Source organism: Cherax quadricarinatus, chromosome 17 (assembly GCF_038502225.1).
Source record: "Cherax quadricarinatus isolate ZL_2023a chromosome 17, ASM3850222v1, whole genome shotgun sequence".
NCBI classification, from domain to species: domain Eukaryota; kingdom Metazoa; phylum Arthropoda; class Malacostraca; order Decapoda; family Parastacidae; genus Cherax; species Cherax quadricarinatus.
The window spans coordinates 50,781,447-50,799,876 of record NC_091308.1 but is presented as its reverse complement, the minus strand read 5'-3'; the positions used below and the strand labels follow the sequence as shown (position 1 = coordinate 50,799,876).

General features: G+C 41.7%; 1 protein-coding gene across 3 annotated transcripts in view; it reads left to right on the top strand.

Moving 5' to 3' along the window:
- The window catches only part of Unc50 (Unc50 RNA binding protein), a 254,965-nt gene that overhangs the window by 228,284 nt on the left and 8,251 nt on the right, over nucleotides 1-18,430 (top strand). For all 3 annotated transcript variants that reach the window (XM_070085996.1, XM_070085995.1, XM_070085997.1), the window contains 2 exons: nucleotides 439-578; nucleotides 10,660-10,761. In XM_070085996.1, the coding sequence (XP_069942097.1) occupies nucleotides 439-578; nucleotides 10,660-10,761 (242 nt within the window). The remainder of the gene's footprint in view (nucleotides 1-438; nucleotides 579-10,659; nucleotides 10,762-18,430) is intronic.

Genomic DNA, 18,430 nt, shown 5'->3' with positions numbered 1-18,430 from the left:
AGGGTGGAATAGGTGAGGCAATGAACAGATGTTACGAGGTGTGCCTGGTGTGGAGGCTTAGGGTACTGGCTGCAGTGGACGAAGGAGAGTGAGGGCTCGCCAGAGTATGTGTGGAAAGAGGAAATTTCCCAGTAAAAATGAGCCACCAAATTATAAGGGAGATGTGTGAATGTCACCGTGGTTGTTTAACTATAATACATAGAATAAGGAATTGTATTAGAAAATGAAATGCGAAGATCTGGCATTTTGGACGATGAAATTAAGATATCATATACACACAAAGGTGATTGTCACAACTGTCTGCTGATGACCTTGTGCTCTTGGAAGATTCTGAAAACGGCGTTGAATATATATATACAATATATGTATATACATACATACATGCATGCATACATACATACATATACAGTATATTAATAAGTGGTACATGCATTACAGGAGCATAACAAACCACTACATGATCAAGCCAACGTGTCGTGACCAAGACGTGGAGTGGGGCTATGCCTTTGATGTCCACCTTAATGCCTACTTCCCTCCACTAATTATCCTTCACTTCTTCCAGCTCTTCTTTTATCATGGTAAGTGTTAAGTTTGCATCGTGTTCTTTAAAGAGATTATAATAAGTTTTCCCCTGATTAGTATCATAAATTTTTACATATAAGAACATAAGAAAGAAGGAACACTGCCTGGTGTTTACCTGGAGTTTACCTGGAGAGAGTTCCGGGGGTCAACGCCCCCGCGGCCCGGTCTGTGACCAGGCCTCCTGGTGGATCAGAGCCTGATCAACCAGGCTGTTGCTGCTGGCTGCACGCAAACCAACGTACGAGCCACAGCCCGGCTGATCAGGAACTGACTTTAGGTGCTTGTCCAGTGCCAGCTTGAAGACTGCCAGGGGTCTGTTGGTAATCCCCCTTATGTGTGCTGGGAGGCAGTTGAACAGTCTCGGGCCCCTGACACTTATTGTATGGTCTCTTAACGTGCTAGTGACACCCCTGCTTTTCATTGGGGGGATGGTGCATCATCTGCCAAGTCTTTTGCTTTCGTAGTGAGTGATTTTCGTGTGCAAGTTCGGTACTAGTCCCTCTAGGATTTTCCAGGTGTATATAATCATGTATCTCTCCCTCCTGCATTCCAGGGAATACAGGTTTAGGAACCTCAAGCGGTCCCAGTAATTGAGGTGTTTTATCTCCGTTATGCGCGCCGTGAAAGTTCTCTGTACATTTTCTAGGTCGGCAATTTCACCTGCCTTGAAAGGTGCTGTTAGTGTGCAACAATATTCCAGCCTAGATAGAACAAGTGACCTGAAGAGTGTCATCATGGGCTTGGCCTCCCTAGTTTTGAAGGTTCTCATTATCCATCCTGTCATTTTTCTAGCAGATGCGATTGATACAATGTTATGGTCCTTGAAGGTGAGATCCTCCGACATGATCACTCCCAGGTCTTTGACGTTGGTGTTTCGCTCTATTTTGTGGCCAGAATTTGTTTTGTACTCTGATGAAGATTTAATTTCCTCATGTTTACCATATCTGAGTAATTGAAATTTCTCATCGTTGAACTTCATATTGTTTTCTGCAGCCCACTGAAAGATTTGGTTGATGTCCGCCTGGAGCCTTGCAGTGTCTGCAATGGAAGACACTGTCATGCAGATTCGGGTGTCATCTGCAAAGGAAGACACGGTGCTGTGGCTGACATCCTTGTCTATGTCGGATATGAGGATGAGGAACAAGATGGGAGCGAGTACTGTGCCTTGTGGAACAGAGCTTTTCACCGTAGCTGCCTCGGACTTTACTCTGTTGATGACTACTCTCTGTGTTCTGTTAGTGAGGAAATTATAGATCCATCGACCGACTTTTCCTGTTATTCCTTTAGCACGCATTTTGTGCGCTATTATGCCATGGTCACACTTGTCGAAGGCTTTTGCAAAGTCTGTATATATTACATCTGCATTCTTTTTGTCTTCTAGTGCATTTAGGACCTTGTCGTAGTGATCCAATAGTTGAGACAGACAGGAGCGACCTGTTCTAAACCCATGTTGCCCTGGGTTGTGTAACTGTTGGGTTTCTAAATGGGTGGTGATCTTGCTTCTTAGGTCCCTTTCAAAGATTTTTATGATATGGGATGTTAGTGCTATTGGTCTGTAGTTCTTTGCTGTTGCTTTACTACCCCCTTTGTGGAGTGGGGCTATGTCTGTTGTTTTTAGTAACTGTGGGACGACCCCCGTGTCCATGCTCCCTCTCCATAGGATGGAAAAGGCTCGTGGTAGGGGCTTCTTGCAGTTCTTGATGAACAACAGGCCTGCTGGCCTATGAGAGGCAGGTCCAATTCTCCCACCGGCTTAAGGCAATGCCTTGACCTAGTGAGGTCAGACACGTCACTTAAGGGAGTAGCACCGCATCCAACCTAGTAGCAAAAGCTAGTCAGGTCCAACTCACACCCACTCGTGTATTTATCCAACCTATTTTTAACTCTTTGACTGTTTTGGTCATATATATATGTCATACGAGCCAATGTGTTTGACATATTAATACGCCAAAATTCTAGCAGCTTCAAATCAAGCACGAGAAAGCTGGTAGACCCACATGTGAGAGAATCGGTTTCCATGGTCAGTGTGCATCATGTAAAAAAAATTGGGGAGCCAGTGGTGCATTGTGGGAATGCCATTTCAGTAGTTCTTGTTCATCGTGTCTAGCAGTAAGAAATATGTGACTCCTCGGCAAATCTGGGACTCTTCTCTTCTCAAGTGATGCTCTAACACAGGTGGAAGTGTCAGTGAAGATCAGTTTCATGGTCTGCGGTCTTCTTTGCCCTTCCCCAATCTTCATGACTTTGCATTTGGCAGGATTGAATTCGAGAAGCAAGTTTCTGGACCACGTGTCCAGCCTGTCCAGGTCTCTTTGTAGTCCTGCCTGATCCTCATCCGATTTAATCCTTCTCATTAACTTCACATCATTTGCAAACAGGGACACTTCAGAGTCTATCCTTTCCATCATGTCATTCACATATATCAAAAATAGCACTGGTCCTAGGACTGACCCCTGTGGGACCCCGCTCGTCACAGGTGCCCACTGTGATACCTCATCACGTGCCATGACTCGTTGTTGCCTCCCTGTCAGGTATTCTCTGATCCATTTCAGTGCCCTTCCTGTTATACACGCCTGATCCTCCAGCTTCTGCACTAATCTCCTGTGAGGAACTGTGTCAAAGGCCTTCCTGCAGTCCAGGAAAATGCAATCAACCCACCCCTCTCTCTCGTGTCTTACTTCTGTTACCTTGTCATAAAACTCCAGAAGGTTTGTGACACAGAATTTACCTTCCATGAATCCGTGCTGGTTGTTGTTTATAATCTTGTTTCATTCCAGGTGTTCCACCACTCTCTTTCTGATAATCTTCTCCATGACTTTGCATACTATATATGTCAGAGACACTGGTCTGTAGTTTAGTGCCTCGTTTCTGTCTCCTTTCTTAAAAATGGGGACTACATTTGCCGTCTTCCATACCTCTGGTAGTTGCCCAGTTTCAAGGGATGTATTGAAGATTGTGGTTAGTGGCACGCACAGCGTCTCTGCTCCTTCTCTAAGGACCCACGGGGAGATGTTGTCCAGACCCCTCGCCTTTGAGGTATCGAGGTTACTTAACAGCTTCTGCACCTCCTCCTCCATTGTTTGTATGTCATCCAGCACCTGTTGGTATATTCCCTGTTGGTGTTCCCCTCTTTGCTGTCTTCTCAGAGCCATTCCTGTCTCTACTGTAAATACTTCCTTAAATCTCATGTTGAGCTCCTCGCATACCTCGTGATCGTTTCTTGTGAGTTCCCCACCTTCTTTCCTCAGCCTGATCACCCGGTCTTTGACTGTTGTCTTCCTCCTGATGTGGCTGTACAGCAGTTTCAGGTCAGACTTGACTTTCGATGCTATGTTATTTTCATACTGTTGCTTGGCCTCCCTCCTTACCTGTGCATACTCGTTCCTGGCTCTTCGACTAATCTCCTTATTTTCCTGTGTTCTTCGCCTTCTGTAATTTTTCCATTCTCAATTGCACTTGATTTTTGCCTCCTTACACTGTCGGGTAAACCAGGGGCTCGTTCTGGTCTTCCCATTATTTCTGTTGCCCTTGGAAACAAACCTTTCCTCTGCCTCTTTGTTGTTACATACGTGCACGTGCGTGCGTGTGTGAGTGTGAACGTGAGTGTGTGTGGGGGGGGAGATATTATAGTAAATATCGAAAGAGGCTGAAACATTTTAATAACGCATGGCATCTTTCTCATATTTATCACACTAAATGACATCTCTCTCACTCACTTGTCACATACAGAATATCCTCCTCATCCTAGCACCAGATGAGCCTGGACCATGGCTGGGCTGTGGGAGTAGAAAATTCATAAAACCAGTCACAATTATATCATTATGGAGTAAGAAACTCACAGACAAACATAGATTATAATTTTTTTCTTGGTGTTCATGATGTTCTCCCAGTGATGTGAGACATGTTCAAGGAACATGTCTCACATCACATAATAACAGTAATGATCAAGGAACTCAATCCCAGGAACAAATGTTTGATTTTCATTACAAATGAAGTGAAAAAAAAAACTGTAGCTGACAATGAATACAATATTTGACATGAATGTCACACACCATCTTTCTCACACTTTCTTCTTTCAACAAACCGGTGGTATTCCACTGAAGCAGGGTACCCCCCCCCCCCAAAAAAAAAAAAGTTTCTCTTTTTAACTTTATTTATGTATACAGGAGAAGGAGTTACTAGCCCCTTGCTCTCAGCATGTTAGTCACCTCTTGGTTTAGGAAGACACGTAAGCAAACACTATAACATATTTATTAGAAAACGTTTCAGTCCTGGGACCTTGATCACTTCTAACATACAGAGGTAGAAATACATTATATATATAGGCGGAGAGTGAGATGTGACGCACGTGACATTCCTCAGGTCACGTGCGTCACATCTCACAGTCACCTCTTACAACACGCATGGCTTATGGAGGAAGAATTCTGTTCCACTTCCCCATGGAGATAAGAGGAAATGAACAAGAACTAGTAAGAAAATAGAAGAAAATCCAGAGGAGTGTATATATATATATATGCTTGTACATGTATGTGTAGTGTGACCTAAGTGTAAGTAGAAGTAGCAAAACATACCTGAAATCTTGCATGTTTATGAGACAGTAAAAAGACACCAGCAATCCTACCATCATGTAAAACAATTACAGGCTTCTGTTTTACACTCACTTGGCAGGACAGTAGTACCTCCCTGGGTGGTTGCTGTCTACCAACTTACTGCCTAGAATTTTTCTCACACATTTGTCCCATACATAGCACAAGGCAACTAGCAAAAGTGTGGGTAACAGGGAATGTAGCATAACTCTACAGGTCAGTGTCAGTGTCACTCATGCTTTGTATGTAAGGTCATAGAGAAGATTATCACAAGAGTAATGGAACACCTGGAAAGATAGGGGTTTTTGAACCACAGCCACCATGGTTTTAGGGATGGTAAATCCTGTTTCACAAATCTGTTACAGTTCTATAACAAGGGAACAAAAGTTAGACAAGAGAGAGAAATGTATTACATGGATTACATATTTTTGGAGTGTAAGAAAACATTCATTATAGCTCTACACAAGAGACTGCGACAAAAGCAAGTAAAGCAGGCAGGAATAACAGGGAAATACAGGAATAGTTAACAGAAAGGAAGCAATGAGTTACTATCTGCAAACAGATGTTAGAATGGGCAAGTGTGATGAGTAGGGTTCTACAAGGGTCAGTACTGGGACCAGTACTGTTCCCTGTGTTTATGAACGACATGACAGAAGAAATCATAAGAAGAAAATTAACAGAGCCAAACCAGAAAAGACTACAAACAGATGTTGACAAGCTGCAGGATTGGTCTGTCAAGCGGCTGTTAGAATTTAACTCCAGCAAATGCAGAGTTATCAAGATCAGGGAAAGGACAAAGATGATCAGAAACAGGATACAGGTCTGGGGAGCAAAAGCAGCAAACCTTCCTGAAAGGGAAGAAACTGGAGATGATCATAGTTCCAAGCATACTCCCCGAGATGCACATCACTTGAATAACTGCCATAGCAAACATGAGACTGGCATTAAATTAGCTTTCAGGAATCTCAATAAGGAGTCATTCACAACACATTTGTCAGATCCATCTTGTAATACTCAGCTTCAGTATGAAACTCACTTCTGATAAAGTATGTCAAAAAGCTGGAAAAAATGTGAAGGTTTGCAACAAGACTAATCCCAGAGCTAAGGGGCATGATCTGTCAAGAGATGCTAAAGAAGGTATGTCTGAAGACAGAAGAAGAACATGACATTCTCCTTATATACCATCAACACTATCATCATTGTAGTCATAAATATACCATTAACAATACTATTATTGTAGTAATAATTTTTTTTTTTCAAGAAACAGGTCATATCCCACCAAGGCAGGGTGACCTAAAAAGAAAAAATTTTGTTTTTCTTTTTTGATTTGTACAGTAGACTGTTGATTAAAACAGTTTCCTTTAAAACATTTTCTCCATTAAACTACTGTCAAATTTGCAGCATATTTTCATTTTACACTTCGTAAAATTCAATTTAAACGGTTCTGCTTCACGGTAGTGAAAAAATTTCAGCACTGCAAGCTGGATGAATGACTTACTGACTGACCTGATTTACTGATTTTCTAAATAACTTAACTGACCTGACTTGACTGATTTACTGAATGACTTGACTGATTTACTGACTGACCTACTGACTTGACTGACCAACTTGACTGATTTACTGATTTGACTGATGGTTTACTGACTTGAATGATTGACCTATTAAATTGAATGACTCTACTGACTTGACTAACTGACCTACTGACTCACTTGACTGGACTGACTTACTGGACTACTATCCACCTCAGCCCAGGTGGGCCTCAGCATGCCTATCCACTACCTCCTTCACAATCATTGACAAACACCAGCAACCACAATTTAAGGTAAGAAATATTATTTCTGTTGCATTTTTAGCCTTAAGCAACAGAAAAAACATACATTGTAACAATAATGAACAACAGTTGCACTATTACTAAACTACTACTAAAGTCACCTTCAGACTTCACAATGAGGCAGCCATTAATAACTTCACAACAGCAGTAACAAACATTGACTGGCACACTGAGCTAGAAATCTATACAGATATTGACGAATGTATTAATAATTTTCTAAAGAAGACCCAATACCTCTATAACAAGCACTGCCCTAAAAAAACTAAACAGATGACAGCTAAGAGACTGAACAGTCCCTGGCTAACACCCAGCATTCTCAAATCCATAAATACAAAACACCAATATGAAAAACAGTACAGAATGGGTCACATAACCAGAGACCAAACAAAACGTTACTCGTCAATCCTAACCAGCCTGATAAGAAGGGCAAAAAAATTGTATTATGAGAACAGATTATCCAACTTACGAGGTGATATAAAAAAGACCTGGAAAACCCTATCAGAAATTCTGGGAACAAAAAAGATATCACGAAATAGCGAAATAAAATTAGCAAAGTCAGATGAACCCCAACTCCCACCAACAGAAACAGCAAACAGACTCAATGATTTCTTCTCCACTATAGGACAAAACCTTGCCAATAAAATCCCAAGCTCAGATACCCCACCAAATGACTACCTCACTGGCAACTACCCGAACACACTGTTCCTAGCTCCGACTAACCCATACGAAGTCTCCCTTATTATCAACGCACTAAAAAACAAGGCAGGAGATTTAAATACCTTACCACCCTTTATATACAAAAAAGTGTCACAAGTGCTATCACCAATCATTGCAACACTCTTTAACAAATCCATTGAATCCTCCACCTTCCCTACAGTACTCAAAATAGCAAGGGTCACCCCGATCCACAAAGGAGGAAACCAAACAGAGTTGAATAACTATAGGCCAATATCCAACTTACACCCTCTCTCAAAAATCTTTGAAAAATTAATTCATAAACGAATCTACTCCTACCTTATCTCCCAAAACATACTCAACCCCTGCCAATTTGGATTCAGGCCTAATAAAAATACTAATGATGCTATTATACACATGCTAGAACATATATACACTGCAACAGAGAAAAAAGAAGTCCCACTGGGGATCTTCATTGACTTACGTAAAGCTTTTGATATAGTTGACCATGACTTGCTCCACGTAAAATTGTCACACTATGGTATAAGAGGGCACTCCCTCAACTACCTCAAGTCATACCTCAGCAACAGAAGCCAATATGTGTACACAAATGGGGCAAACTCTTCTGCACAACCAATTACAGTTGGTGTCCCACAGGGAAGTGTCCTTGGCCCTCTTCTCTTTCTCCTATACATAAATGACCTACCAAATGCTTCGCAATTACTCAAACCCACACTATTTGCAGATGACACTACATACGTCTTCTCCCACCCGAGCCCAGTCACGCTAGCCAATACTGTAAATACCGAATTACAGAAAATATCTACCTGGATGAGGACTAACAAACTTACACTAAACATTGACAAAACCTACTTCATTCAGTTTGGTAACAGAGCTACAGCTGTCCCTCTTAACATAATGATAAACGGATCACCTATCACAAAGCTAACAGAGGGAAAATTCTTAGGAATCCACCTTGATAATAGACTCAAATTTCATACACATATACAACAAATTTCTAAGAAAATTTCCAAGACTGTAGGCATACTATCGAAGATACGGTACTATGCTCCACAGTCAGCCCTCCTGGCCCTATATCACTCTCTTATTTACCCCTATCTCACCTATGGAATTTGTGCATGAGGCTCAACAACAATTAACCATCTCAGACCACTAATTACCCAACAAAAGGCTGCAGTTAGAATGATAACAAATTCTCACTACAGGCAGCACACTCCACCAATACTCAATACACTAAACCTACTCACCATACAAAACATCCATACTTATTACTGCACCTATTACATACATAGAACACTTAACTCTGATATTAACCCTCCCCTCAAACATCTCCTTGCCAACCTCAACAGAACACATGACCATAACACAAGGCACAGATCACTCTTTGATGTTCCTCGTGTCCATCTCACACTATGCAAAAACTCAATGCACATAAAAGGCCCTAAAATCTGGAATTCATTACCTGTAAATATAAAAGAAACACTGCCTGTTTATAAATTCAAGTCTCTTCTCAAAGATCACTTACTCACCCAAAACCAAATAAATACTGAATAACTGAACCTTATAAATTGTATATCTTAAATGTTTCTCACATTATATCACATAAATGTTAAACCTAAAACCCAGTCTAACTTTATTATTTTTTAAATACACTACCTAACAGAATACTCCATATGACTGAATGTACAACAATGCATGCAACCATATGACCTGTCTTTGTAATACTCACTTGTGCTTTATAGTAATCTGTTTACATTAATGTTTTGTCACTGATTTCATCATTGCTTAGTTAATCTTAAGTTAATTTTAAGCCAGCCCGTAATGCTATGCATAGTATAAGTGGCTTTGGCATGCTGCTCTTATCTGTATTTTTTTGTACCTCTGTATGTGTGCTCAAATTGTTAATAAATAAATAATAAATAAATAAATAAATAAATTATTTTTATTTTTGTAAGAGACCTAAAGAAAAGTTGTTTGGCTTTTTTGGGGTCCCCGGAATGTAACCCTATTTTTCCCATACGTTCTTCAGTTCCTTTAACATGGATTTGTGTAACACTGCATTTTCAGGAACTTAACTACTATCTCAATTGATGGTCTTCTGTAATTTATACAGGAGAAGGGGTTACTAGCCCCTTGCTCCCAGCATTTTAGTCACCTTTTACGACACGCATGACTTACAGAGGAAGAATTCTGTTCCACTTTCCCATGAAGATAAGAGGAAATAAAAAATAAGAACTATTAAGAAACTAGAAGAAAACCCAAATAGGTATGTATATATATATGTGCATGTACATGCATGTGTAGTGTGCCCTAAGTGTAAGTAGAAGTAGCAAGATGTACCAGGTATCTTGCATGTTTATGAGACAAAAAAAAAAAGACACCAGCAATAATCCTACCATCATGTAAAACAATAACAGGTTTCCATTTCACACTCCCTTGGCAGGACGGTAGTATCTCCTTCGGTGGTTGCTCTCTACCAACCTACCACCTAGGTCATAAATAATGGTTTGTTTAAAAGTGTTACTGTACAAACATGGCTGTGAGGCAGTGTTGTGTATCACCTACAGTGTTCTTCTATCCCGTGTGTGTGTTTTCTTTGGCAGCCATTCACCTATTTAGTATACATGTACCCTGTGCTAGGTTACAAGTTGTCATCAAGTGATACTTTACCCCAGAGGTCGTCAGAGGCATATCGCCTCATATAGTAGCTTCCTTTATTGGCTGAGAGCGTGTGTTTGTGTATATTTACCTATATGTGGTTGCAGGCATTGTGTCTCAGCTCTTGGCCCCTTTTCTTCACTGGCCACTACTGGGTTCATGCTATCCTGGCTTCAAGAGTGTTATTGTACCTCTACTTAATGCTATGTACAGATCCTGCCTCTACCACAAGTTGTCACTTGTATCTACAACACTTCCTACAGTTATCACATAGGTGTTAATATTTTTTCCTCATCTTTCTTGCAGTATTCATCAGCCAGGAGTGGTTTGTCTCGCTGCTCTTTGGTAACTTGTTGTGGCTCTTCGCTATTGGTTACTACATTTACATCACATTCTTAGGCTACAGTGGTGAGTAATTTTTCCCTCAAATCCACAGTAATGAATAGTTAACTGTTGTAGTTACTAGAGTAGAGTTGGGTTCATGTTGTATTTTGTATAATTTTTGGGTATCTGGAACGGAACCAATGAATCCGTTCTAGACACCCAAACATATTAACAAAAAATACATTTTATAGAGAATTCTCTCCAAGAATTTTCTCCAACTAGGGCAGACAAAAACTGAGGTTCCACTGTACTACAAAAAGGTTTCCTCATCAATTTTCTTCTATCCTTTCTTGGGACTAATCATAAGTTTGATTTTATAAAAACTTATTTCTGGGTTTAGGTTCTTTGAAGCACCATAGAACTGTAACACCAATAACAAACTGTTGAATCAGTTTATAGCTGGCTTACCTTGTCCTGGCAGCTGGTGCACTACAGCCGACACAGGTGGCAACATTACACATTGCTCAGCTTCTCACTCCCGTTTTTGGTAATTTGTTGAGATACAGGTTATTAACCCTTCCAGGGTCCGTCCCGTAGAGCTACGGCTTCACGTTGGGTGTCCAAACCATAGATCTACGCCAAAATTCTAGCGCCTTCAAATTTAGCGCGAAAACGCTCATAGGCCTACATATGAGAGAACGGGTCTGCATGGTGGGTGTGCACCATAAACAAAATATCTAGGCGCCCACATAGCATTGTGGGAACGCCGGCTCAGTTACCCTTGTTCACCATGTCTTTTCGCAAGGCAGCTCTCACTCCTAGGAAAATTGGGACTCTCCTGTTCCTATCTCATAGTTCTGACAGTGATGGAAGTGGAGATGAAGACGAATTCTTTGGCTTTGATCAGTTAGTGACTGAAAGGAATGACCAGGATATCGATAATAGTGCAGAAAACCCTGACGATCCTCAACCTTCTACCTCTGGTGTGGGCACTCGTCAGTCATGGTCAGTTGTACCTCAACGCAAGAGAAAACTATTATTTTCATGTGGCCAGGCCTCTGACTTCAGCAATGATGATGATAGTGACGTGGATTGTGATTTTATTGCTCTTGACGATCATTCGAGTAGTGATAGTGAGGAATCATATTCACCAGTGAAGCGTCGGTATGTACGCCACCTCATGCGCTCGGGTAGTGTACCCTATGCCGTGCTCAGGGGACGGAGTACGTCCCGGAGTACATCCCGGAGTACATCCCATGGCCCTACACCAGGTATAGATAGTTATAGTGAGGATGATGTGGCTACACTTGGCATGGATAGACCACAGGAATCAGTAGATGGTGGTAGTGGTGATGGTAGTGCAACGGCCATGCATGACTCACCAGCCCAGGCTGGGACCCACGCTGCTGACTCCGCAGTTCAAGGACAGAGCGGAGCATCAGCCACCAGCCCACCACAACCACAACTACCTGCACAACCAGCATATGATGTCCAGTATCCACCAGCAAACCATATCTGGGATTGGCATCAAAATCCCAATTTTGTTCCCAAGCCCCACCACTTTGATGACTCGGAAAGTGGAATTCTACCAACTTGTCCCCTTGGAAACACTGCAAATGAACTGGAATTCTTTGAACTATTCTTTGACCAGCCATTGATGGACACTATCATCAGGGAAAGTAATAAGTATTTGAGTACACCATGGCAAATATGATCATATCACCACAGTCAAGACTACACCGGTGGAAAGAGACGACTGTTGTAGAAATGTACAGTGGTCCCTCAATAATCGTCCAGCCTGAAAGTCGTCCATTTCGGAAATAGTCCTGTTTTTTCGTCAAAATATTGGCTCGGAAATGGTCCGGTAACTCGCTAATAGTCCTTCGTCCCGGACGCGTACTCACGGTCTGAGCGGCCTCAAGCCAGGCCTCGGCCTTTCCTTCCCAGCCAGTGTGCCATTGTTTACCAGTGAGCGACGGTCCCCTCACGTGCTCTAGTGAAATATTTCATAATATTTCATTTATTTTAGTGCTTGCAAGTTATTTAAGTGCTAAATAAGCTACCATGGCTCCAAAGAAAGCTCCTAGTGCCAAGCCTTAGGTAAAGAAGGTGAGAAATACGATTGAATTTAAGAAAAACATCATTGAACAATATGATAGTGGCGTACGTGTGGGCGAACTGGCCAGGATGTATAACAAATCCCGTACAACCATATCTTCCATCATAGCCAAGAAAAAGGAAATCAAGGACGCTGTTGTTGCAAAGGGGGTAAATATGCTGACAAAAATGAGATCACCAGTACTCGAAGATGTTGAGAAGTTATTATTGGTGTGGATAAATGAGAAACAATTAGCAGGAGACAGTCTTATGATGTCGATTATTTGTGAAAATGCTAGGCAGTTGCATGATGATTTGGTAAAGAAATTGCCTGCAACTAGTGATGATGTGAGTGAATTTAAGGCTAGCAAAGGCTGGTTTGAGAGATTTAAGAAGCGTACTGGCATACAAAGTGTGGTAAGGCATGGTGATGCTGCCAGTTCGGACCACAAGGCGGCTGAAAAATATGTGTATGAATTCCAGGAGTACATAAACAGTGAAGGACTGAAACCTGAACAAGTGTTCAATTGTGACGAAACAGGCCTCTTTTGGAAGAAAATGCCAAAGAGGACCTTCATTACACAAGAGGAAAAGGCAATGCCAGGACACAAGCCTATGAAAGACAGGCTGATGCTAATGTTCTGTGCTAATGCTAGTGGGGATTTCAAAGTGAAGCCGTTACTAGTGTACCATTCTGAAAATCCCAGAGTGTTCAGGAAAAACAATGTTATGAAGAGTAAATTGTGTGTGTTTTGGAAATCTAATAGTAATTCATGGGTCACGAGGGAAATTTTTGTAGAGTGGTTCAACGAAGTGTTTGGCCCTAGTGTGAAGAATTACCTCCTGGAAAAGAAATTGGATCTCAAGTGCCTCCTAGTAATGGACAATGCACCTGCTCATCCTCCAAACTTGGATGACCTAATTTTCGAGGAGTTTGGGTTCATCACAGTAAAGTTCTTGCCCCCGAATACCACTCCTCTCCTCCAACCCATGGACCAGCAGGTCATTGCAAACTTTACAAAACTCTACACCAAAGCAATGTTTGAAAGGTGCTTGAATGTGACCTCAGACACTCACTTGACCCTACGAGATTTTTGGAAAGAACATTTCAGTATTCTCCATTGTGTAAGCCTCATAGGTAAGGCTTAGGAGGGAGTGACTACCAGGACTTTGAACTCTGCTTGGAGAAAATTGTGGCCAGATTGTGTCCACAAGAGGGATTTTGAAGGGTTTGGGGCTGACCCTGATGAGCCTATGTCAGTTGTTAAATCCATTGTGGCACTGGGGGCTTCCATGGGGTTGGATGTGAGTTTGGAGGATGTGGAAGAGTTGGTGGAGGACCACAACAAAGAGCTAACCACTAAGGAGCTGCAAGAGCTTCATCAGGAACAGCAACAGATGGCAGCTCTGAATCTTGCTGCAGAGGAGGAGGAAGAGAGATGGAGGAAGGTGCCTTCTTCAGAAATTAAGGAGATTTTTGAAATGTGGGGTAGGATGGAAAGATTTATGGAGAAACATCACCCAGAGTAGGATGTTGCAAGCCATATCGGCAACTTGTACAGTGACAGAGTCTTGGCCCATTTTAGGAAAGTTTTAAAGAGGCGCCAGAAACAGAGCTCTCTGGACAGTTTTTTTGCGAGACAGGACTCCAGTGACTCTCAAGGTGGTCCTAGTGGCATTAAGAAACAGAGAAGAGAAGTAACCCCAGAAAAGCAATTGGTACCCGAGGTGTTGATGGAAGGGGATTCCCCTTCCAAACAGTAATTCATCCAATCAGTCTCCTTCTCCAGTCTTCCATACACAAAGAAGAATCGCCAATAAAGGTAAGTGTTATTCTGTTAATGTTTAATTCATCATGTACCACTGTATTGTTTATGTACTACATCTATATTTCATGTAAAAAAAATTTTTGTTTTAATACTTCTGGGTGTCAGGAACGGATTAATTGAATTTACATTATTTCTTATGGGGAAAATTGATTCGTAAATTGTCCATTTCGATAATAGTCCCACTTCCAGGAACGGATTATGGACGATTATTGAAGGACCACTGTATTTGCTTTTTGCAGCAATAATGCTTATGCCTCATGTCTATAAGCATAATATAAAAGCATACTGGTTCACAGATCGGCTAATTTCTACCCCGGTCTTCAGTGAAATCATCCCAGTGAACAGGTTTATCTTACTGTTACGTATGTTGCACTTCTCTGACAAAACCAGGCCTGACAGAAGTGACAGGTTATACAAGATTAGAAATGTTTTTATGTATCTCAAACAAAAGTTCAGCATGTACTTTTATCCATTCAAGAATCTTGTAATTGACGAGTCTTTGATTTTGTTCAAAGGTAGGCTGTCATTCAAGCAGTATATACCGAGCAAGAGGAAATGCTTTGGTATAAAACTGTTTATACTCTGTGACTGTGACAGTGGCCTGGTATTGGATATTGTTGTATACACGGGAAGTAAAACATTGAAAGATACCAAGATGTTATTGGGTATCTCAGGTGACGTAGTGAGAAACATGATGGCACCTTATCTTGGTAAGGGGCATACATTATACAGTGGTCCCCCACTTTTCGTAGTTCCCGGCAATCGTAAATTTCGCCAATCATAGGGGTATTTTCGTATAAACATGGACTCGCTTTTCATAGGTTGACTCGCGAGTCGTAGTTCGTCCGGGACGCGTACCCACAGCGTGAGTCGGGGCGGCAGCTAGTCTGGCATTGTTTACCAGTGAGCGAAGGTCCCCTCACGTGCTCCAGCAAAATATTTCATAATATTCCATTTATTTTAGAGCTTGCAAGTACTAAATAGGCTACCATGGCTCCAAAGAAAGCTCCTAGTGCCAAGCCTGTGGTAAAGAAGGTGAGAAATACGATTGAATTTAAGAAAACCATCATTGAACAATATGAAAGTGGTACAAGTGTGGCCGAACTGTCCAGGATGTATAAGAAACCCTACACAACCTTATGTTCCATAGTGGCAAAGAAAAAGGAAATAAAAGACACTGTTGTTGCAAAGGGAGTAACGATGCTGGCAAAAATGAGATCACCAGTACTGGAAGAGGTTGAGAAGTTATTATTGGTGTGGATAAATGAGAAACAATTAGCAGGAGATACTCTTATGACTTCGATTATTTGTGAAAAGGCTAGGCAGTTGCATGAAGATTTGGTAAAGAAATTGCCTGCAAATAGTGGTGATGTGAGTGAATTTAAGGCCAGCAAAGGCTGGTTTGAGAGATTTAAGAAGCGTACTGGCATACACTGTGGTAAGGCATGGTGAGGCTGCCAGTTCGGACCACAAGGTGGCTGAAAAATATGTGCATGAATTCCAGGAGTACATAGAGGCTGAAGGACTGAAACCTGAACAAGTGTTCAATTGTGACGAAACAGGCCTCTTTTGGAAGAAAATGCCAAAGAGGACCTTCATTACACAAGAGGAAAAGGCAATGCCAGGACACAAGCCTGTGAAAGACAGGCTGATGCTAATGTTCTGTGCTAATGCTAGTGGAGATTTCAAAGTGAAGCCATTACTAGTGTACCATTCTGAAAATCCCAGAGTGTTCAGGAAAAACAATGTTATGAAGAGTAAATTGTGTGTGTTTTGGAAATCTAATAGTAAGGCATGGGTCACGAGGGAAATTTTCGTCGAGTGGTTCAATGAAGTGTTTGGCCCTAGTGTGAAGGAGTATCTCCTGGAAAAGAAATTGGATCTCAAGTGCCTGCTAGTAATGGACAATACACCTGCTCATCCTCCAAACTTGGATGACCTAATTTTCGAGGAGTTTGGGTTCATCACAGTAAAGTTCTTGCCCCCGAATACCACTCCTCTCCTCCAACCCATGGACCAGCAGGTTATTGCAAACTTTAAAAAACTCTACACAAAAGCAGTGTTTCACAGGTGCTTGGCTGTGACCACAGACACTCACTTGACCCTAAGGGAATTTTGGAGAGAACACTTCAGCATCCTCCATTGCATAACCCCTATAGGTATGGCTTGGGAGGGAGTGACTACCAGGACTTTGAACTCTGCCTGGAGAAAATTGTGGCCAGATTGTGTCGACAAGAGGGATTTTGAAGGATTTGGGACTGACCCTAATGAGCCTATGTCTGTTGTAAAACCAATTGTGGCACTGGGGAGTTCCATGGGGTTGGATGTGAGTTTGGAGGATGTGGAAGAATTGGTGGAAGACCACAATGAAGAGCTCACCACTGAGGAGCTGCAAGAGCTTCAGCAGGAAGAGCAACACATTGCAGCTCAGAATCTTGCTGCAGAGGAGGAGGAAGAGAGATGGAAGAAGGTGCCTTCTTCAGAAATTAAAGAGATTTTTACTATGTGGGGTAAGATGGAAAGCTTTATGGAGAGACATCATCCTAACAAGGTTGTTGCAAGCCAGGTTGGCAACATGAACAGTGACAAAGTCTTGGGCCATTTTAGGGAAGTGTTAAAGAGACGCCAGAAACAGAGCTCTCTCCACAGTTATTTTGCGAGACAGGACTCCAGTGACTCTCAAGGTGGTCCTAGTGGCATTAAGAAACAGAGAAGAGAAGCAACCCCAGAAAAGCAAATGGTACCTGAGGTGTTGATGGAAGGGGATTCCCCTTCCAAACTATAAACAATCCACTCTCTCTCCTCCTCCAGTCTCCCATACACTAAGAAGAATCTCCAATAAAGGTAAGTGTTATGCTGTTAATGTTTCATTCATCATTTCCCATTGTATTGTTTATGTACTACATGTATATTTCATGTAAAAAAAATTTTTTTAATACTTCTGGGTGCCAGGAACGGATTAATTGTATTTACATTATTTCTTATGGGGAAAATTGATTCGTAAATCGTAAATTTCGTTTATAGTAACGGCTCCAGGAACAGATTAATTACGAAAAACGAGGGACCACTGTATACCGATAACTGGTACACAAGCCCATTACTCAGTGATTTCTTGCGAGTGAACAAGACAGATGTGTGTGGCACAGTGTGTTCTAATTGTAAACATATGCCCAGGCTCAACGCAGGTGCTCATGGTGATGACGTGCAGGTGTTTACTGCCAATGACATCAGGGCATTACGGTGGCATGACAAACGAGATGTCACATTGTTGACAACCATTCACCATAATGAAATGCAAGACAGTGGCAAAGTTGATCGAGTGACTAATGAACGTATTCGAAAGCCAGTGACAGTGATTGATTATACACAAAACATGCATTTGGTTGACAAATGTGACATGCAGATTGGTTTTGTTGACTGTGTTCGTAAGAGTTACAAGTGGTACATGAAACTTTTCTTCCATCTCATGGACATTTCAATGCTCAATGCTTATAATATGTACCAAATGAAGACTGGCAACAGACCACCGTATGGTGAATTTTGTTTGTCTGTTGTCAGACAACTCATAATGAAGTACCAGGTAACAACACCTGCTATACAACAAGGTCCTCGAACTCCTCAGGATATACCCAAGCGTTTGAGGAGGGAAGGTGATCATTTCATAATACAACTTCCTTCAACTCAGAAGAAATTTGCTCAGAAGAGATGCATCGTCTGTGCACAAACAAAACGACGGCAACAAAGACGCAAAGACACGCGGTTTATGTGTGAGGAATGTAAGGTACCTCTGTGCATGGTGCCTTGTTTCAAAGAGTTCCACAAGCTCC